This window comes from Lepidochelys olivacea (genome assembly GCF_965140295.1).
Source record: "Lepidochelys olivacea isolate rLepOli2 genome assembly, chromosome: 24".
Taxonomy (NCBI): Eukaryota; Metazoa; Chordata; order Testudines; family Cheloniidae; genus Lepidochelys; species Lepidochelys olivacea.
The window spans coordinates 13,090,459-13,105,325 of NC_140434.1; the positions used below are offsets into that span (position 1 = coordinate 13,090,459).

Sequence of the window (14,867 nt, forward strand, 5' to 3'; positions counted from 1 at the left end):
GGGGAGCGAACGGCTGCATGGGGAGGAGGCCAGCCAGAGGCCCCTGGCAGAAGGTGTATGGGGAGGGGCAGGAGACCAGCCAGGCACTGCCCTGATGGGCAGCCAGTGCAAATGGGTGCAGGCAGCAGACCAAGCGAGCGGGGCGTGAGCCAGGAAGCGACAGAGCAGGAAAGCCTTCACTGAACAAGCGGGCCAGGATCCCTCGGACTCAGGTGGTGTCTCCACCCCCTCGGGACTCTGCAGCTGGTGCTGCCCAGCCCATGGGACCCAGGCATCCAGGGTACTGGTAGCATCCCCCCAGGCCCTCCTACCTGTGGTGGCTCAGAGCCCGTGTCCAGGGGCACCAGGGGCTCCAGTGTGGGGCCTGGGGAGCTGTGACTCTGCACTGCCTCGGGCCGCCCAGTGCAGGAAGCTGGAACCCACAGGTTAAACCACATTGTCGCGCTGCTTAGAGGGGAAGTCGAGTTGCTGATCCGTTCCTCCCAGGCTGCCTGCAGGGAGCTGCCCTGGGCACCACGGGGGGGCTGGGGGCAACAGGCAGCATCAGCACATGGCACTGAGCTTCCCAGCCCCTACCCTGGGGCCAGATAGGGCTGGCGTCTCTAGAGGGAAAGCCCCCGCCCCCACCCCCACCCCAGCAGCCAGCCAGTCCCCCCAGTTAGAATCACAGAATATCAGGGTTGGAAGGGACCTCAGGAGGTCATCTAATCCAACCCCCTGCTCAAAGCAGGACCGATCCCCAATTAAATCATCCCAGCCAGGGTTTTGTCAAGCCTGACCTTAAAAACTTCTAAGGAAGGAGATTCCACCACCTCCCTAGGTAGCGCATTGCAGTGTTTCATCACCCTCCTAGTGAAAAAGTTTTTCCGAATAGCCAACCTAAACCTCCCCCGCTGCAACTTGAGACCATTACTCCTTGTTAGCTGATGACAGTCTAGATCCATCCTCTTTGGAACCCCCTTTCAGGTAGTTGAAAGCAGCTATCAAATCCCCCCTCATTCTTCTCTTCCGCAGACTAAACAATCCCAGTTCCCTCAGCCTCTCCTCATAACTCATGTGTTCCAGTCCCCTAATAATTTTTGTTGCCCTCCGTTGGACTTTTTCCAATTTTTCCACATCCTTCTTGTAGTGTAAGGCCCAAACCTGGACACAGTACTCCAGATGAGGCCTCACCAATGTCGAATAGAGGGGAACGATCACACCCCTCGATCTGCTGGCAATGTCCCTACATATACATCCCAAAATGCCATTGGCCTTCTTGGCAACAAGGGCACACTGTTGACTCATATCCAGCTTCTCGTCCACTGTAACCCCTAGGTCCTTTTCTGCTGAACTGCTGCCGAGCCATTCGATCCCTAGTCTGTAGCGGTGCATGGATTTGTCTAGGGCCCTCTGTATCCTATCCCTACCCTCCAGCGTATCTACCTCTCCTCCCAGTTTAGTGTCATCTGCAAACTTGCTGAGGGTGCAATCCACACCATCCTCCAGATCATTTATGAGGATATTGAACAAAACCGGCCTGGGGACCAACCCTTGGGGCACTCCACTTGATACCGGCTGCCAACTAGAACACCCATGGGTGCTGCGGGTCAGGATTGAGGGGCACCGGCAGAGCTGGCGGGTGAGGGAGGCTGGGACAGCAGGGGACTTTAGGTCCCCCGCCCTTCTCCCCCCAGTAGCTGTGGGGACGGGAACTGTCCCCGCCCCCGTGCTGCTGGCTCCCACTTCCTGTTTGCAGGCGGCTGGGGCCAAAGCGCCGAGAGCCCAATTTAGCCTCCAGCTTGTGCTCACTTCCTGAGCATGGGACCGAGCTGGGCCCAGCCCCAGAGCGCTGGGGGGAAGGGATCACTCTGCTGGACTAGAGGCAGCTGGAGCAGAGGAAAATCCCGCTCTGCTGCCAGCGGGACAGGGTGCAGCACACACAGCGATGCAGCTGGTATCCCAGCCAGCAGAAGGCAGTGAGATGTATGTATGTGTACACACCCCGCTCTTCAACACGGGGCAGCAGGATACACCCCCAGCCAGGGGCAGTGTCTCACAGCCCCCTCACTCAGCACCCCACTGCCCAGTTCCCCCCAGGGGAGCTGTCCTGGCAGGATGTGGTTGCCATAGGCAGGGAGCGGGGCCCCTGACTTTGTGGTTCCCTGTGGGGTGGGGGCCATGGGGTTGGCAGCACACACACGGCTATTGAGGACTGGACACACAAGGGGCTGATTATGAGGGGCTGGGGGAGCCAGGAGCTGGCACTTGTGGGCCTGACACAGGTGCTAGCCCCAGGCCAGGGAGAGCCAGAGTTGGGCACAGGGGGCTGGGCAGAGGGCCAGGCTTCCTCACCTGGGGGGCAGTACAGGAGGAGGCATGGGGCTTCGCCGCTAGGGAGCACCAGCTCTTTCTGGGAGGCAAACTCCCTAGAAAGGAAAGGCCTCCGGCCTCATTCCCTGCCCCCTTGAGCTAGCCAGCCCCCAGTCATGGGGCCAGATAGGAGCTGGCACCCCCTATACCCCATTTCCACATCTCAGAGCCGGCTGCAGACAAGCCCATCCCATGCCAATTAGGAAACACACTTTTATTACACTGCCTAAGAAAACAGCAAAAACCATACACACCCGGCCAGGGAACAGCTCCCCCCAGCACACCTGTGCCCTACAGTGCCCCCCGCTGGACCAGGCTGGGGGCTCCACCCACAGCCAGCCCTCCCGCTGGGCCAATGACCCTACCCCAAGGGGCACGAGGCCCTGGCTGAGGTGCAGGCAGCGCTAGGTAGCCTATCTGGCCCAAGGGGAGCTGGCAGATTCGCCCACCCCTGGCTCTGGGCTGACTCGGCCCTGAGATGGGGGTACGTGGACTCATAGCCAGTTGCCCTGGCTCAGGATATTGTTACCGGCCCCCCAAGGCTGATTCCAGACAGAGCAGGGCTGGAAGAAAGGGTGACCCAGAGACCCTCAGCAGGGGCGGCCGGGCGGCTCAGCCAAGCCCTGAGACATGAGCCTGGACACTGCGATGTCGACGGCCCTGGGGGGTGAGAGAGCTCAAATTAGCACTGAGTGTGCCCTGAATAGCTGCATCTCCCAGCCGGGCAGGCCAGCTGCCCCATGGGGATGGCAGCCATCCCCTGCCCTGCCCCACAGCACCCTCTAGTGTTGCGCCAGGGTAATTACCGGAGCTGGCTGCGCAGATCCTCTCGTTGGCCCCGCAGCACCTCCAGCAGTGGATCCTCCTCGAACTCAGTGCCATCTGATTCTGGGGGCGACAGAGAGAGCCCGGCTCATACCCCAGCCATGTCCCCCCAAATCCCACCTGCCCCGCTCACACCCCAGCCAGGTCCCCCCAAATCCCACTTGCCCCCACTCACACCCCCACAAGATCCCCCTCCCCCAAGATCCCATCCAGTTCCCCCCAGTCCCCACGGGGACCCTGGCTAGATCCCTCCCTAGCCCGGCTCAGAGCCCCTCCACCCTGAAATGAGACCTGAGCAGATCTCCCATTTCCTGATGCCACTCCTCACTGTGCCCCCCCCCAGCCCTCTCCTCCCTACCCGGGCTGCCAGCCACCCCCTGCACCCCCTCACCCTCTGCCTCCTCTAGAAGCTGAGCCGCCAGCTGCAGCAGCTGTGGGTGCTGGGAGCCAGGGACCGGGAGCTCCCCTGCTGCACCCTGCTCTGAAGGAGAGACTGCTCCCTGCCCTGACTGGTGTCCCCTGGTGGGGTGGGGGGATGCCGGGGGGGAGAACAGCCTCTCAGAGATCACCTGGGAAAGAGAGAGATACAGGAGGTCACTTGCCCTGCTCTCTGCACCTCTAGCCCACACCCCTATCCTGCTCCCTGCAGCCAGTGCCCCACCCCGCTCCCCAGAGGCAGCGCCCCTACTGTGCCATCACCCTGCCCCACCCCGCTCCCCTACCCCACCCCCAACTAACACCCTGCCTCACTCCCCACAGCCAGGCTCTCTCTGGGTACTGCACCTGCCCCAGGGCACTGTGGATGGAGGACTCCCCCTTCCCGCTCCTCCAGCTGGTGGTGGTCTCTGGCTCCAGGGCAGCTCTGCCTTGCGACGGCTGAGGTTTGGAAGGCTGCTGGGTCTCTTTAAGTATGTTCTGCGCCACACCCACTGCCCACACTCCCCGCCGAGCATCCCGGGAGGCGGCCCGCTCCGCCGGTCCCGCTGCTCGCCGAGCATCCCGGGAGGCGGCCCGCTCCGCCGGTCCCGGTCCCACTGCTCGCCGAGCATCCCGGGAGGCGGCCCGCTCCGCCGGTCCCGGTCCCGCTGCTCGCCGAGCATCCCGGGAGCTCCACCTCTCTGCAGCTCCTCCTCCATCTCCCTCAGGCTGTGGTGTGCTGGAGGGAGTTGCAACAGATGCCACCTGCCCTAGGACATGGACTGCTATGGGGTTCTGCCTCACAGCTGGCTCAGCACTCAGGAAGGGCACCTCCAGGGGGTGCCCCATTCCTTGGTGAAGCACAGAGGATCCTGGTGTCCACTCCAGGCCAGATCTCACTTCTGGCTCAGCAGCAGGTGCTGGGAACGCAGTGCCATCTCCGCTCTTCCATGCTGCCACACCTGGCAGCAGCCCAAGGCCAGGACGTGTCATGCACGCCCCATCACCCTGCAGGAATAAGGGGAGAGGTGTGCCGATGAAGGGGCATTGCCTGCAACATCCTGGAATAATATTAAGTATCGCTGGAGCTCACTGCATTAAAAACACAAACATTTGTGCATCACCACGGGATCGTCCATGACTTCGCTGGGAGACACACCAGATGGCAACCCTGGGAAATGCTACAAACTTCAAGGCACTCTCCGAATCAATGGACCAGCCAACGCCAGCTCGGGGTGCCTAGGAGAAGCTCGGGTGGCGGGGAAGGCACCCTCCAGAGCAGCCCAAGGGGAAACCTGCTGTCAACTACTCACCTGCGACAGGAAGCCCTGCCCAAGGGCCCAAGCTGGACAAGGGAGACTCACAGGCGGATGGGGTTGCTCAGGCGGAGCTAAGACTTGCTACAGATTCCTAGATCCCAAGGCCAGAAGGCACCATAGTGATTACTTAGTCTGGCCCCTTGTGTAACACAACCTGAGAACTGTTCTGAAGAATTCCTTGAGCTGATTGGCAATGGGGGAATTTTCTGTCATCTTTTTATGATGCCAATGTGTGCCTCAGTTTCCCCTATATGACGCATTGTTACCCGGTGGGGGGATGGGACGAAATGGGAATGTTCTTAATGTTTTCTCTGAATACTGTGTGTGTCTCAGCTTCCCCTATATCAGGGGTGGGCAAACTACAGCCCATGGGCCGTGTCCAGCCCGTGAGACCTTTTAATTGGCCCTCCAGCTCCTGCCGGGGAGCTGGAGCTTGCCCCGCTCCGCACATGGCTCCCGGAAGCGGCAGCATGTCCCCCCCAAGGGGACTCTGCATGCTGACCACATCCCCAAGCGCCATCTCTGCAGCTCCCATTGTCCGCAAGGGCGGTGCCTGCAGATGGGGCAGCATACAGAGCTACCTGGCTGGCACTGCACCTCTGCATAGGAGCCGGAGGGGGGACATGCCGCTGCTTCCAGGAGCTGGCTGAGGTAAGCACCACCCAGAGCCTCCACCCCCATACCACCTCCCGCGCCCCAGCCCCGATCCCCCTCCCACCCTCCGAACCCCTCAGTCCCAGCCTGGAGCACCCTCCTACACCCCAAACCACTCGTCCCTAGCCCAGAGCCTGTACCCCTCCCACACCCCAACCCCCTGCCTCAGCCCGGAGTCCCCTCCCATACTCCAAACCCCTCTGTTCCACCCCCAGCCCCCTCCTGCACCCCTGGCTCCACCCCAGAGCCTTCACCCCGACCTGTATCCCAACCCCAGCCTGGAGCCCCCTCCGGCAGCCTGAACTCCTCATTTCTGGACCCACCCCAGAGCCCGCTCCCTCAACCGGAGCCCTCACCCCCAACCCCAATTTCGTTAGTATTCATGGCCTGCCATATAATTTCAATACCCAGATGTGGCCCCCAGGCCAAAAAGTTTGCCCACCCCTGCCTTATATGTTACTCAAGTATCTAGGTGGTGGGATGATTGTTGCAGAGACCCCCAGAGGGCAGGTGTGACTGCCGGTGGGCTGCAGAGAATGGCCCACATGGTGTATCCTGGCAACTGATGTCCAGGCCCCCTCCTCTGCAAGAACCAGCCGGAGGTGCTGGTGCAGACCAGGGGACCTGCTGGCCCAGGAAAGAGACAAAGGAAGGAGGAGGGGCAGTGGGCAGCTGAAAGGGTCAGTCTCCTGGTTTGGGATGAGGGGGAAGCAGGGGGCAGGTGGAGTGCAGGGCTCCATACCCCACCCACCAAAATGGACTCTGTTCCAGGTGGATTCACTGCGGGGAGCTCATGGGGTTGAACGCTCCGAGGTTGGCCCCAGGAAGTGCCGAAGCTGAAGATGCTTCTTGCTCTCGTGGAAGGGCCCCTGCAAGGAGACTTGCTACACCAGAATCTGGGCTGAGCCTCACACAGAGCAGTTCCAGAGCACCCAGACTGTGACTCCATCACAGGGGAAAAGGTTTGTTTGCTCTCAGGATGGGCTGGGAAAGGAGACAAAGGTATGAAGGGTGTCCGGGTCCTTCAAAACGACTGGCCAAGGCAGGCCCTGTATCAATAGAAAAGCCTAGAAGAAATGGCAAGCAGTCACCAGGACGCTGCCTGTAGGTGGAAGTGTCCCAGAGGAGACGGATTTCCCCGCCTCTCCACAGGGAGCAGAGCAGAGCCCCAGCTGGGGAACAGAAGACAGGGAAAGTGCAAGGTGGGGGGAATAAAGCCTTGGCTGCTGGAGAGGTCTGGGGGCTCTCCCCGGGACCTGACCAAGGAGGTTGGATGGACGGACAGACAGGGTCAGAATGTGGGGTTCATTACAATGTGGCTGGGTTTGTCACAGAGTCACCAGGCAATGCTCTGGAACTACTCCCTATGAAGCCAGTCAGGACTCTGGGGGAACCTCCTCTCTCTGAGCTACACTGTCTCCAGGGCAAGAAGCTTACACAGCTTTGACCTTCCTGGAACCTCAGCTCTCAGAGCCTTCAGCATGCCTCTCTCTCGCTAATCCCCTTTCGTTCTACTGCTCCCCAGTCACTTACTGCAGGATGCTCTGTCCACAGGGTGCAGTTTATCATAGAATCTTAGGGTTGGAAGAGACCTCAGGAGGGCATGTAGTCCAATCGCCTGCTCAATGCGGGACCAAAACCAACTAAATCATCCCAGCCAGGGCTTTGTCAAGCAGGGCCTTAAAAATTTCTAAGGATGGAGATTCCACCTCCTCCCTAGGTAACCCATTCCAGTGCTTCACCACCCTCCTAGTGAAATAGTGTTTCCTAATATCCAACCTAGACTTCGCCCACTGCAACTTGAGACCATTGCTGCTTCTTCTGTCATCACTGAGAACATCATAGCTCCATCCCCTTTGGAACCCCTCTTCAGGTAGTTGAAGGCTGCTCTCAAATCCCCCCTCACTCTTCTCTTCTGCAGACTAAATAACCCCAAGCCTCTCTCTTCACCTTCCCTCAGCCTCTCCTCGTAAGTCATGTGCCCCAGCCCCCTAATCATTTTCATTGCCCTCCACTGGACTGTCTAATTTGTCCACATCCCTTCTGTAGTGGCGGGGGGACCAAATCTGGACAATACTCCGGTGTGGCCCCACCAGTGCCGAATAGAGGGGAATAATCACTTTTCTTGATCTGCTGGCAACACTCCTACTAATACAGCCCAATATGCCGTTGGCCTTCTTGGCAACAAGGGCACATGCTGACTCGTATCCAGCTTCTGGTACTCAGTAATCCCCAGGTCAGGTCCTTTTCTGCAGAACTGCTGCTTAGCCAGTCGGTCCCCAGCCTGTAGCGGTGCACGGGATTCTTCCTTCCTAAGTGCAGGACTCCGCACTTGTCCTTGTTGAACCTCATCAGATTTCTTTTGGCCCAATCCTCCAATTTGTCTAGGTCACTCTGGACCCTATCCTTACCCTCCAGCATATCTACCTCTCCCACCAGCTTAGTGTGTAAACTTGCTGAGGATGCAATCCACACCATCATTCAGATCATTAATAAAGATGTTGAACAAAACGAGTGCCCCAGGGGTCAGTCCTGGGACACTCCGCTTGATACCAGTGGTCAACTAGACATCGAGCTGTTTATCACTACCCGTTGAGCCCGACAATCTAGCCAGCTTTCTATCCACCTTATAGTCCATTCATCCAATCTATACTTTTTTAAACTTGCTGGCAAGAATACTGTGGGAGACCATATCAAAAGCTTTGCTAAAGTCAAGACATATCACATCTACCGTATTCCCTATATCCACAGGGCCAGTTACCTCATCATAGAAGGCAATCTATCCCACCACTGCCACCAGTTGTCACAGAATCCCTGGGCCGATGCTCTGTAACTACTCCCTACGAAGCCAGTTAGGACTCTGGGAGAGCCTCCTCTCTCTGAGCTATACTGTCTCCAGGGCAAGAAGCTTACACAGCTTCGACCTTCCTGGGTCTGACCTCAGAGCATTCAGCATCCCCTTCCACACCACCTGGGCGGGGAAGCCAGAGGGTCCTGCACTCCAACTCTGCAGTCAGACATGACTCTCAGCCAGCCAGTAAAACAGAAGGTTTATTCATCAACAGGAACACAGCGTAGGGCAGAAATCAGTGATTTTCAGCCAAGTCCATCTTGGGGGGGAGGGGAGCCCAGAGCCAGGGCTCTAGTTCTCCCCCTGCGTACCAAACCAGCCAAGACCAACATGCTTCCAGCTGCCTGGCCCCTGCCCTGCCGTTGCTCCTCCTCCGGCCTTTGTCTCACTTCCTGGGCCAAGAGTCTCCAGTTCGCATCCCCCTCCTAGGTCTCAGCTTACGAAGGGGCGGCCATAGCATCCATGAGGGCAGCTGGATCAGCCCCCGCAAAAGTCACACACCCTTATTCCCACCACCTAGACATTGGTGCGATACACGGGGAAACTGAGGCACACACAGCACTCATGCAAAACAATAAGTCTCACATACAACATAACAAGGGGAAAATCCCCACTTTGTCACAGGGTTGACCTGGCTACGATAAATCACCCCTTCACCTTCCCTTCTTTGTTAAGCTATAATCTCAGGCTGCGGCTATGTTACAAAAGGACATCGATCTAACTTACATTGGCATGTGGCTGCTGCAGTTATTGAACGGTGACTGTGTGCCCACGTAAGTTGGCTACCTTTCATCACCCTAACTCTAGTGTAGACCAGGGCTTAGGGATGACACTTCCACGACTAGGTCAACCCAACGCAGCCTACCTCGAACGAACCGAGTAGTGCAGACCAGGCCTACATCTGTCGCTCTTGGGCAGGTTTTCTAACCCTTGAACCCTTCTCTGGTCCCCCTCCTATTTATCCTTATCCTTGAGCAGTAGCACAGAGGTGGATGGTGAGGTCCAGCACGCGGGCTATGAACTGGACAGCACTGAGACAGGGCGAGAGCTGGCAATAGAGCTGGACCAGAAAGGCTCTGAGCAGTTTGTGGCTAGGAAAGGCAGCAGCTGTATGATGCCCTGTCACACATAAAGGCTCACCCGGGAGCATCACTGGTGCAAGAATTGGTGGGGGGTGCTCTGAGTGGGGCGGGGGGATTTACACAGAAATGGTAGGTGAACTATGATGAAGCGGGGGGGATTTTCTTGGTGTCTTGCATGAGTGCGGTCTGTGGCTCAGTTCCCCTGTGTGCTGCGTGCTTAACGAGGTGGTAGGAGGGAGTTTGTTGCTGGAGAGGACCAGGTGTGACCTCACCTGGCAGTCAGGACCTCAACAACTGCCTGGAGATTGGGTACCCTAGTGACTAGTAGGACCCCCAGTTTGGCAGTCAGCCGATTCTGGCCCATGGCAGAACAATGGGCTGAGGAGAGAGGAAGGACCTCTGCGGCTGGGTTCCAGCGAGTGGGGGAACAAAGGATGGAAGAGAGAGGGCCTCAGTGGCCTGTATACCTGGGACCAAAACAGTGAACTGAGGAGGAGCTGTAGGGAAGGTGATATAGGGTGCTCGGCTGGAAGGAGGAGGCTGCTGAGCTGGGGACAAAGAGCAGCCTGAGCCCAGCAGGACTGGGACAGACCCACATGGATGGTGCTGAGACTGGCCAGGCTCAAGAGCCCTGAGAACTGCCTGTCCTGGGTTCAGATGCTCACTAAACCCTCCTGTGTTACACTGGCTGGGAGTCACTGCAGGGTAGAGATCGGGGTTGCATTGCTCTCTCTAGGCACAGAGGCCCCGGGGTCCAGCGTGAGTGGACACTCTGAGGGGACCCATGGAAGGTTCAGAGGGGTGCAGGTCCAGGAGGCGCTAGAGCACAGGGTTTAACCCCCGGAGAGCGTGTGGACCCACGAGAAGGGCTGTCACACTGACGGGAGCTCCTCCCAGGGACCGTACAGAGCCGGGAGTGCAGGGGAAACGAGAGTCCGTGACATGACCCCAGGGTAGTTTGACTTGTCCAGCACTCTGGGGCAGGGCAGGCAGGGAACAGGCACATATAACATTGCAGTGGGGCAGCTCGCCCAGCACTGAGATGTAGCCAGCTCTTGGGCAGGGCAGACAGGGAACAGCCCCACAGCTGGCTGTGCCCCCATGATCCCTGCTGGGAGAGGCAGGTCTCCCAGAATCATCCCCGGGCTCCTACCGTCTTTGGGCCCCAGGCCAGCTGACTCTTCCAGCCCAGCATGGGCAGTGACCTGCCAGCCTGGCTTGCCTGCTCCATCTTCCGACGCAGGCGCCACTGGAAAAGGATGTCATCCTCCGGCCGAGTGGAAGAGGAGCTTTGTGGGATATGGGCAGGAGGCCAGCAGGCAGGGGGCAGGGACCCTGGGGGGAGACAAAGGGAGGAACAAGAGACTGGGAATAACCCACTCTGGGCCCGGATGGGAGCTGGCGCCCCCTGGAGAGGAAAAGGCTCTGTGTTCCATTCCCTGCCCCCAGAGCCAGCCAGTTCCCCACCCAGATGGGAGATGGGAGCCGGTGCCCCCTAGAGGGGAAGCTCTTGTGTTCCATTCCCCTCTCCCTAAGCCAGCTCATCCCCACCCAGGGGCTGGATCGGAGCTGGTGCCCCCTAGAGGGGAAAGGCCCAGTACTCCCGTTCCTACCTGGGGAGGGCTCCAGCAGGGAGAGGTGAGGGGGGCTGGGAAGCGCCTGGTCCGAGTCCGGGATGCTGGATGGAGGTGTGGAGCGCAGCCCCTCAGAGCTGACGGGGATGGTGCTGCTCAGGGAGGACTCACTGCAGGAAGAGCAGGCAAGCTTAGAGGGGGCAGTGGGTTTGTCCGTTGGAGGGCATCCTCCTCTCCCCAGTGTGCAGGAGGGGCCAGAGGGGGGATACCCAGCGGGGGTGTGCGTGTGTCCAACAGGGGGTGAGATGGGGGGGGGTTGCAGGGGTGGGGGATGTGTACACGGCAGGGAAGAGGGTGCCAACGGGGGGGTGGAATACCCAGTGCGGGGGAGAGGGGGTGTCTGGACAGTACCTTCTCAGCAGCAGCCGGGTGGCTCTCTCCTGCAGGCTGCAGGTGTCGGGGTCAGGCGACTCCAGCAGGGAAGTATCTGAGGGGACCCCCTGAAACAGAGCAAGTGTGCAGTGCAGGCAACAGCCCCACAAACAGGCCCCAGGGAGCTGGCAGCACCAGGGACTGTCCCCCACAGAGCCAGCCAGAGTACATGGCCCCCTGCTGCCCCAGAGAGGGGCTGGGCAGGGTCCTGGGGGCAGAGGAATCCCCAGAGCAGAGAGAGAGAGGGTCTGGGCAGGGTCTTGTGGGGGAATCCACAAAGCAGATAGAGAAGGCCTGGGCAGGGTCCTGGGGGTGGGGTGGGATCCCCAGAGTGGATAGAGAGGGGCTAGGCAGGGACCTGCGGGCAGAGGGATCCCCAGAGTGGAGAGAGAGGGGCTAGACAGGGTTCCAGGGGCACCCCAGAGCCAGCCTGGCCCTCTCCCTTGTTAAGTGACTGCCCGGTGCCCGCCAGCTCTGCGTCCCTGCAAGCGACATACTGACCATGGGGCGCAGCGGCGGTCTGGCCTCTTCCAGCTTGGCGCAGTCTGTAAGGAGATGGCCCAGTTAAAGGAGGTTCCAGGGAACCAACCAGCCCCTCCACCCGCAGGGACCTCAAGCGGGGAAGGGGTATGGACCCTTTAGTCTAAGTGCCCTCCTGCAAGCAGGGACCCTGAGATAGGGAATGGGGGACCCCTGCCCAGCAAGGGGGGTACCTGGCTTTGCCCCCCCTTTCGGGGTGGAGCTGTCAGAGGGAGGTGCTGGCTCGAGCCACCAGAACTCCCTGGCTGTGGGGATGGGGGGCACCTGGCGCTGGCTGCGGCTGCTTGGCTGCCCATGGCGGAAACGCTCTATGTACCTGCGGGGAAAGGAGATGGTGTTAATGGTCACCTGCCCCGCCAAGAGCCAGGCCTAAGACCAAAGAGTCCTGGCTCCCAATCACCACTTCCCCGCTCTAACCACTAGACCCCACTCCCCTCCCAGAACTTAGAGAGAACCCAAGAGTCTTGGCTCCCAATCTGCCCTCCCTTGCTCTAACCACTAGACCCCACTCCCCTCTCAGAGCTGGGATAGAACCTAGGAGCCCTGGCTCCCAGCCCCCACCCACCACACTCTGACCACCAGGCTCCACTGCCCTGGGAGCAGCTCACTTGGCAATGATGGACACCCCAGCCCGGGCTGAGGCTAGGGGGTCCAGCAGCTGCCTCAAGTCTGGCGTCTTCTCGGGGGTGCTAGGGGAGCTGCAGTCGGTCGAGGGCCATGATTCCAGGATGGGATTGGTGGAGTCTGAGTCCAGAGCTGTCCCCCAGCAGCTGGGGCCCTGCAGGAAGCTGAGGTCTTGGGGGCTGGAGGCTGTGGGCTCAGGGGGGCACTGTCGGTGCAGGGCGATGGCAGGGACACTGGGCAGCAGGTGGGCTGGGCTCAGGGCCTAGGGGGGAAATGGAGAAAGCTCAGGAGTGTGATGGGGGCCAGCCTGGGCAGAGACTGCACCCCCATCTCTCCCAGGATGCAGCCCCCACAGACCTCCACAGCCCAACTGGTTTCCCCGTAACAGCCCCTGCCTGACCCAGCTCCACCCCTGCAGCCCCCTAACATGACCCAGCTCCCCTCTGCAGCACTCCCCCACACAGCCCAACCCGGCTTCCCCTAACTCACCAAACATAGCCTTTCCCAGGACCCCCAATGCCTCTCTGCAGCCCCCACCCTGACTCAGCTTCCCCCCAAACTCCACAACACAGCATGACCCAGCTCCCCTCTCCAGCCCCCCAATGCCTTCTCATACCCTCCCCCACCGGACCGTGCACTGGTGCTGTGGGCCAGGCAGGCGGGCAGGCGAAGGGTGGTAGTGGCTCCGGGCTGGGCTCCCCAAGGCAAAGGGACTCCCCTGGACAGAGAACAGAGCTGTGCTGCAGGCAAAAGGGGAATTAGCAGGGCTCAGGGGCAGGGCCGGGCACCCCCCGCCAACCCAACCCCTAGAACCAGACAGCATCGCCCCCCCCCCCGCCCCCGGGACCAGACACCATCGCGCCCCCCACTCCCTCCCACACCCCGGGACCAAACAGCATCACCCCCCCAGTCCTCCACACACCCCAGGACCAGACACCATCGCCCCCCCAGTTCTCCCCCAATCCCCGACAGCATCGCCCCCCTTGTCCCCACACACACCCCGGGACCAGACACCATCGCCCCCCCAGTTCTCCCCCAATCCCCGCCAGCATTGCCCCCCCATCCCCACACACACCCCAGGACCGGACACCATCGCCCCCCCAGTTCCCCCCAATCCCCGACAGCATCGCCCCCCCATCCCCACACACACCCCGGGACCAAACACCATCGCCCCCCCGTCCCCACACACACCCCGGGACCAGACACCATCGCCCCCCCAGTTCCCCCCAATCCCCGCCAGCATCGCCCCCCCGTCCCCACACACACCCCGGGACCAGACACCATCGCCCCCCCAGTTCCCCCCAATCCCCGCCAGCATCGCCCCCCCGTCCCCACACACACCCCGGGACCAGACACCATCGCCCCCCCAGTTCCCCCCAATCCCCGCCAGCATCGCCCCCCCGTCCCCACACACACCCCGGGACCAGACACCATCGCCCCCCCAGTTCCCCCCAATCCCCGCCAGCATCGCCCCCCCCATCCCCACACACACCCCAGGACCGGACACCATCGCCCCCCCAGTTCCCCCCTAATCCCCGCCAGCATCGCCCCCCCCGTCCCCACACACACCCCGGGACCAGACACCATCGCGCCCCCGTCCCCAGGGACCAGACGGCATCGCCACCCCACGGCCTGAGCACGCTAGTGTGCAGCCAGCTCTGGGGGAACCGGAGGGAAGGTTGGGGAAGCGGGAGGACCCAATCTCGGAAGGACCCTACCTGGACTCCATCCTTCCCAGCCCCGCAAGTGCGGGACCGTGGGGGTTATGGGAACCCAGGCGTCCGGGCTCCACCCCCTGTCCCAGCAACCCCCAGGACCCTCCCCCAACCGAACTTGCCGCCCAGGCCATCACCTAGCAACGACCGCCAGGCATGTCGGGAAAAGCCGGCAGAGGATGGGGGTGGGCTTGTGTCCCATAATGCACCACGCTGTCCGGGATTTCCCCCGGCCCCGCCGCTGAAAATGGCAGCCCAGGCGCCTGTCGGCGGGTCCTACACTTCCCATAAGGCACAGCGCCTCCTGACTACACTCCCATGGTGCCCCGCGCCTCTTTGCCTACAACTACCGTGAGTCATTTCGCCACTGACTACAACTTCCATGGGGCAGCGCAGCGCGCCACTGGCCACTCGATAAAAATGGCCGCCGGGCAGGTCTGTGCGTCCTATGACGACATATCCTATGAGTCATAGCGCGCTGT

At 60.6% G+C, this 14,867-nt stretch overlaps 2 protein-coding genes across 3 annotated transcripts in view; both read right to left on the reverse strand.

Annotated features, from left to right (window-relative positions):
- ARHGAP33 (Rho GTPase activating protein 33) overlaps nt 1-534 on the reverse strand; it is a 47,734-nt gene extending 47,200 nt beyond the window's left edge. Inside the window, exon 1 of the mRNA XM_084613186.1 lies at nt 312-534. Coding sequence (XP_084469312.1) covers nt 312-437 — 126 coding nt within the window. The 5' untranslated portion in view covers nt 438-534. The remainder of the gene's footprint in view (nt 1-311) is intronic.
- Nucleotides 535-2,551: 2,017 nt separating this feature from the next.
- Nucleotides 2,552-14,806, reverse strand: PROSER3 (proline and serine rich 3). Of its 2 annotated transcripts, XM_084613188.1 has the most exons (12): nt 14,523-14,806; nt 13,287-13,410; nt 12,655-12,932; nt 12,220-12,362; nt 12,008-12,051; nt 11,486-11,574; nt 11,114-11,244; nt 10,654-10,835; nt 3,961-4,602; nt 3,569-3,746; nt 3,159-3,240; nt 2,552-3,012 (listed from the first exon to the last, which is right to left on the reverse strand). In XM_084613188.1, exons 1-12 carry the CDS (start codon nt 14,672-14,674, stop codon nt 2,943-2,945), a joined length of 2,115 nt encoding a protein of 704 aa, XP_084469314.1. In that variant the 5' UTR covers nt 14,675-14,806; the 3' UTR covers nt 2,552-2,942. The 2 variants fall into 2 exon arrangements, with proteins under 2 accessions (XP_084469314.1, XP_084469315.1); XM_084613189.1 differs by lacking the exon at nt 3,569-3,746.
- Between the last annotated feature and the right edge of the window lie 61 nt (nt 14,807-14,867).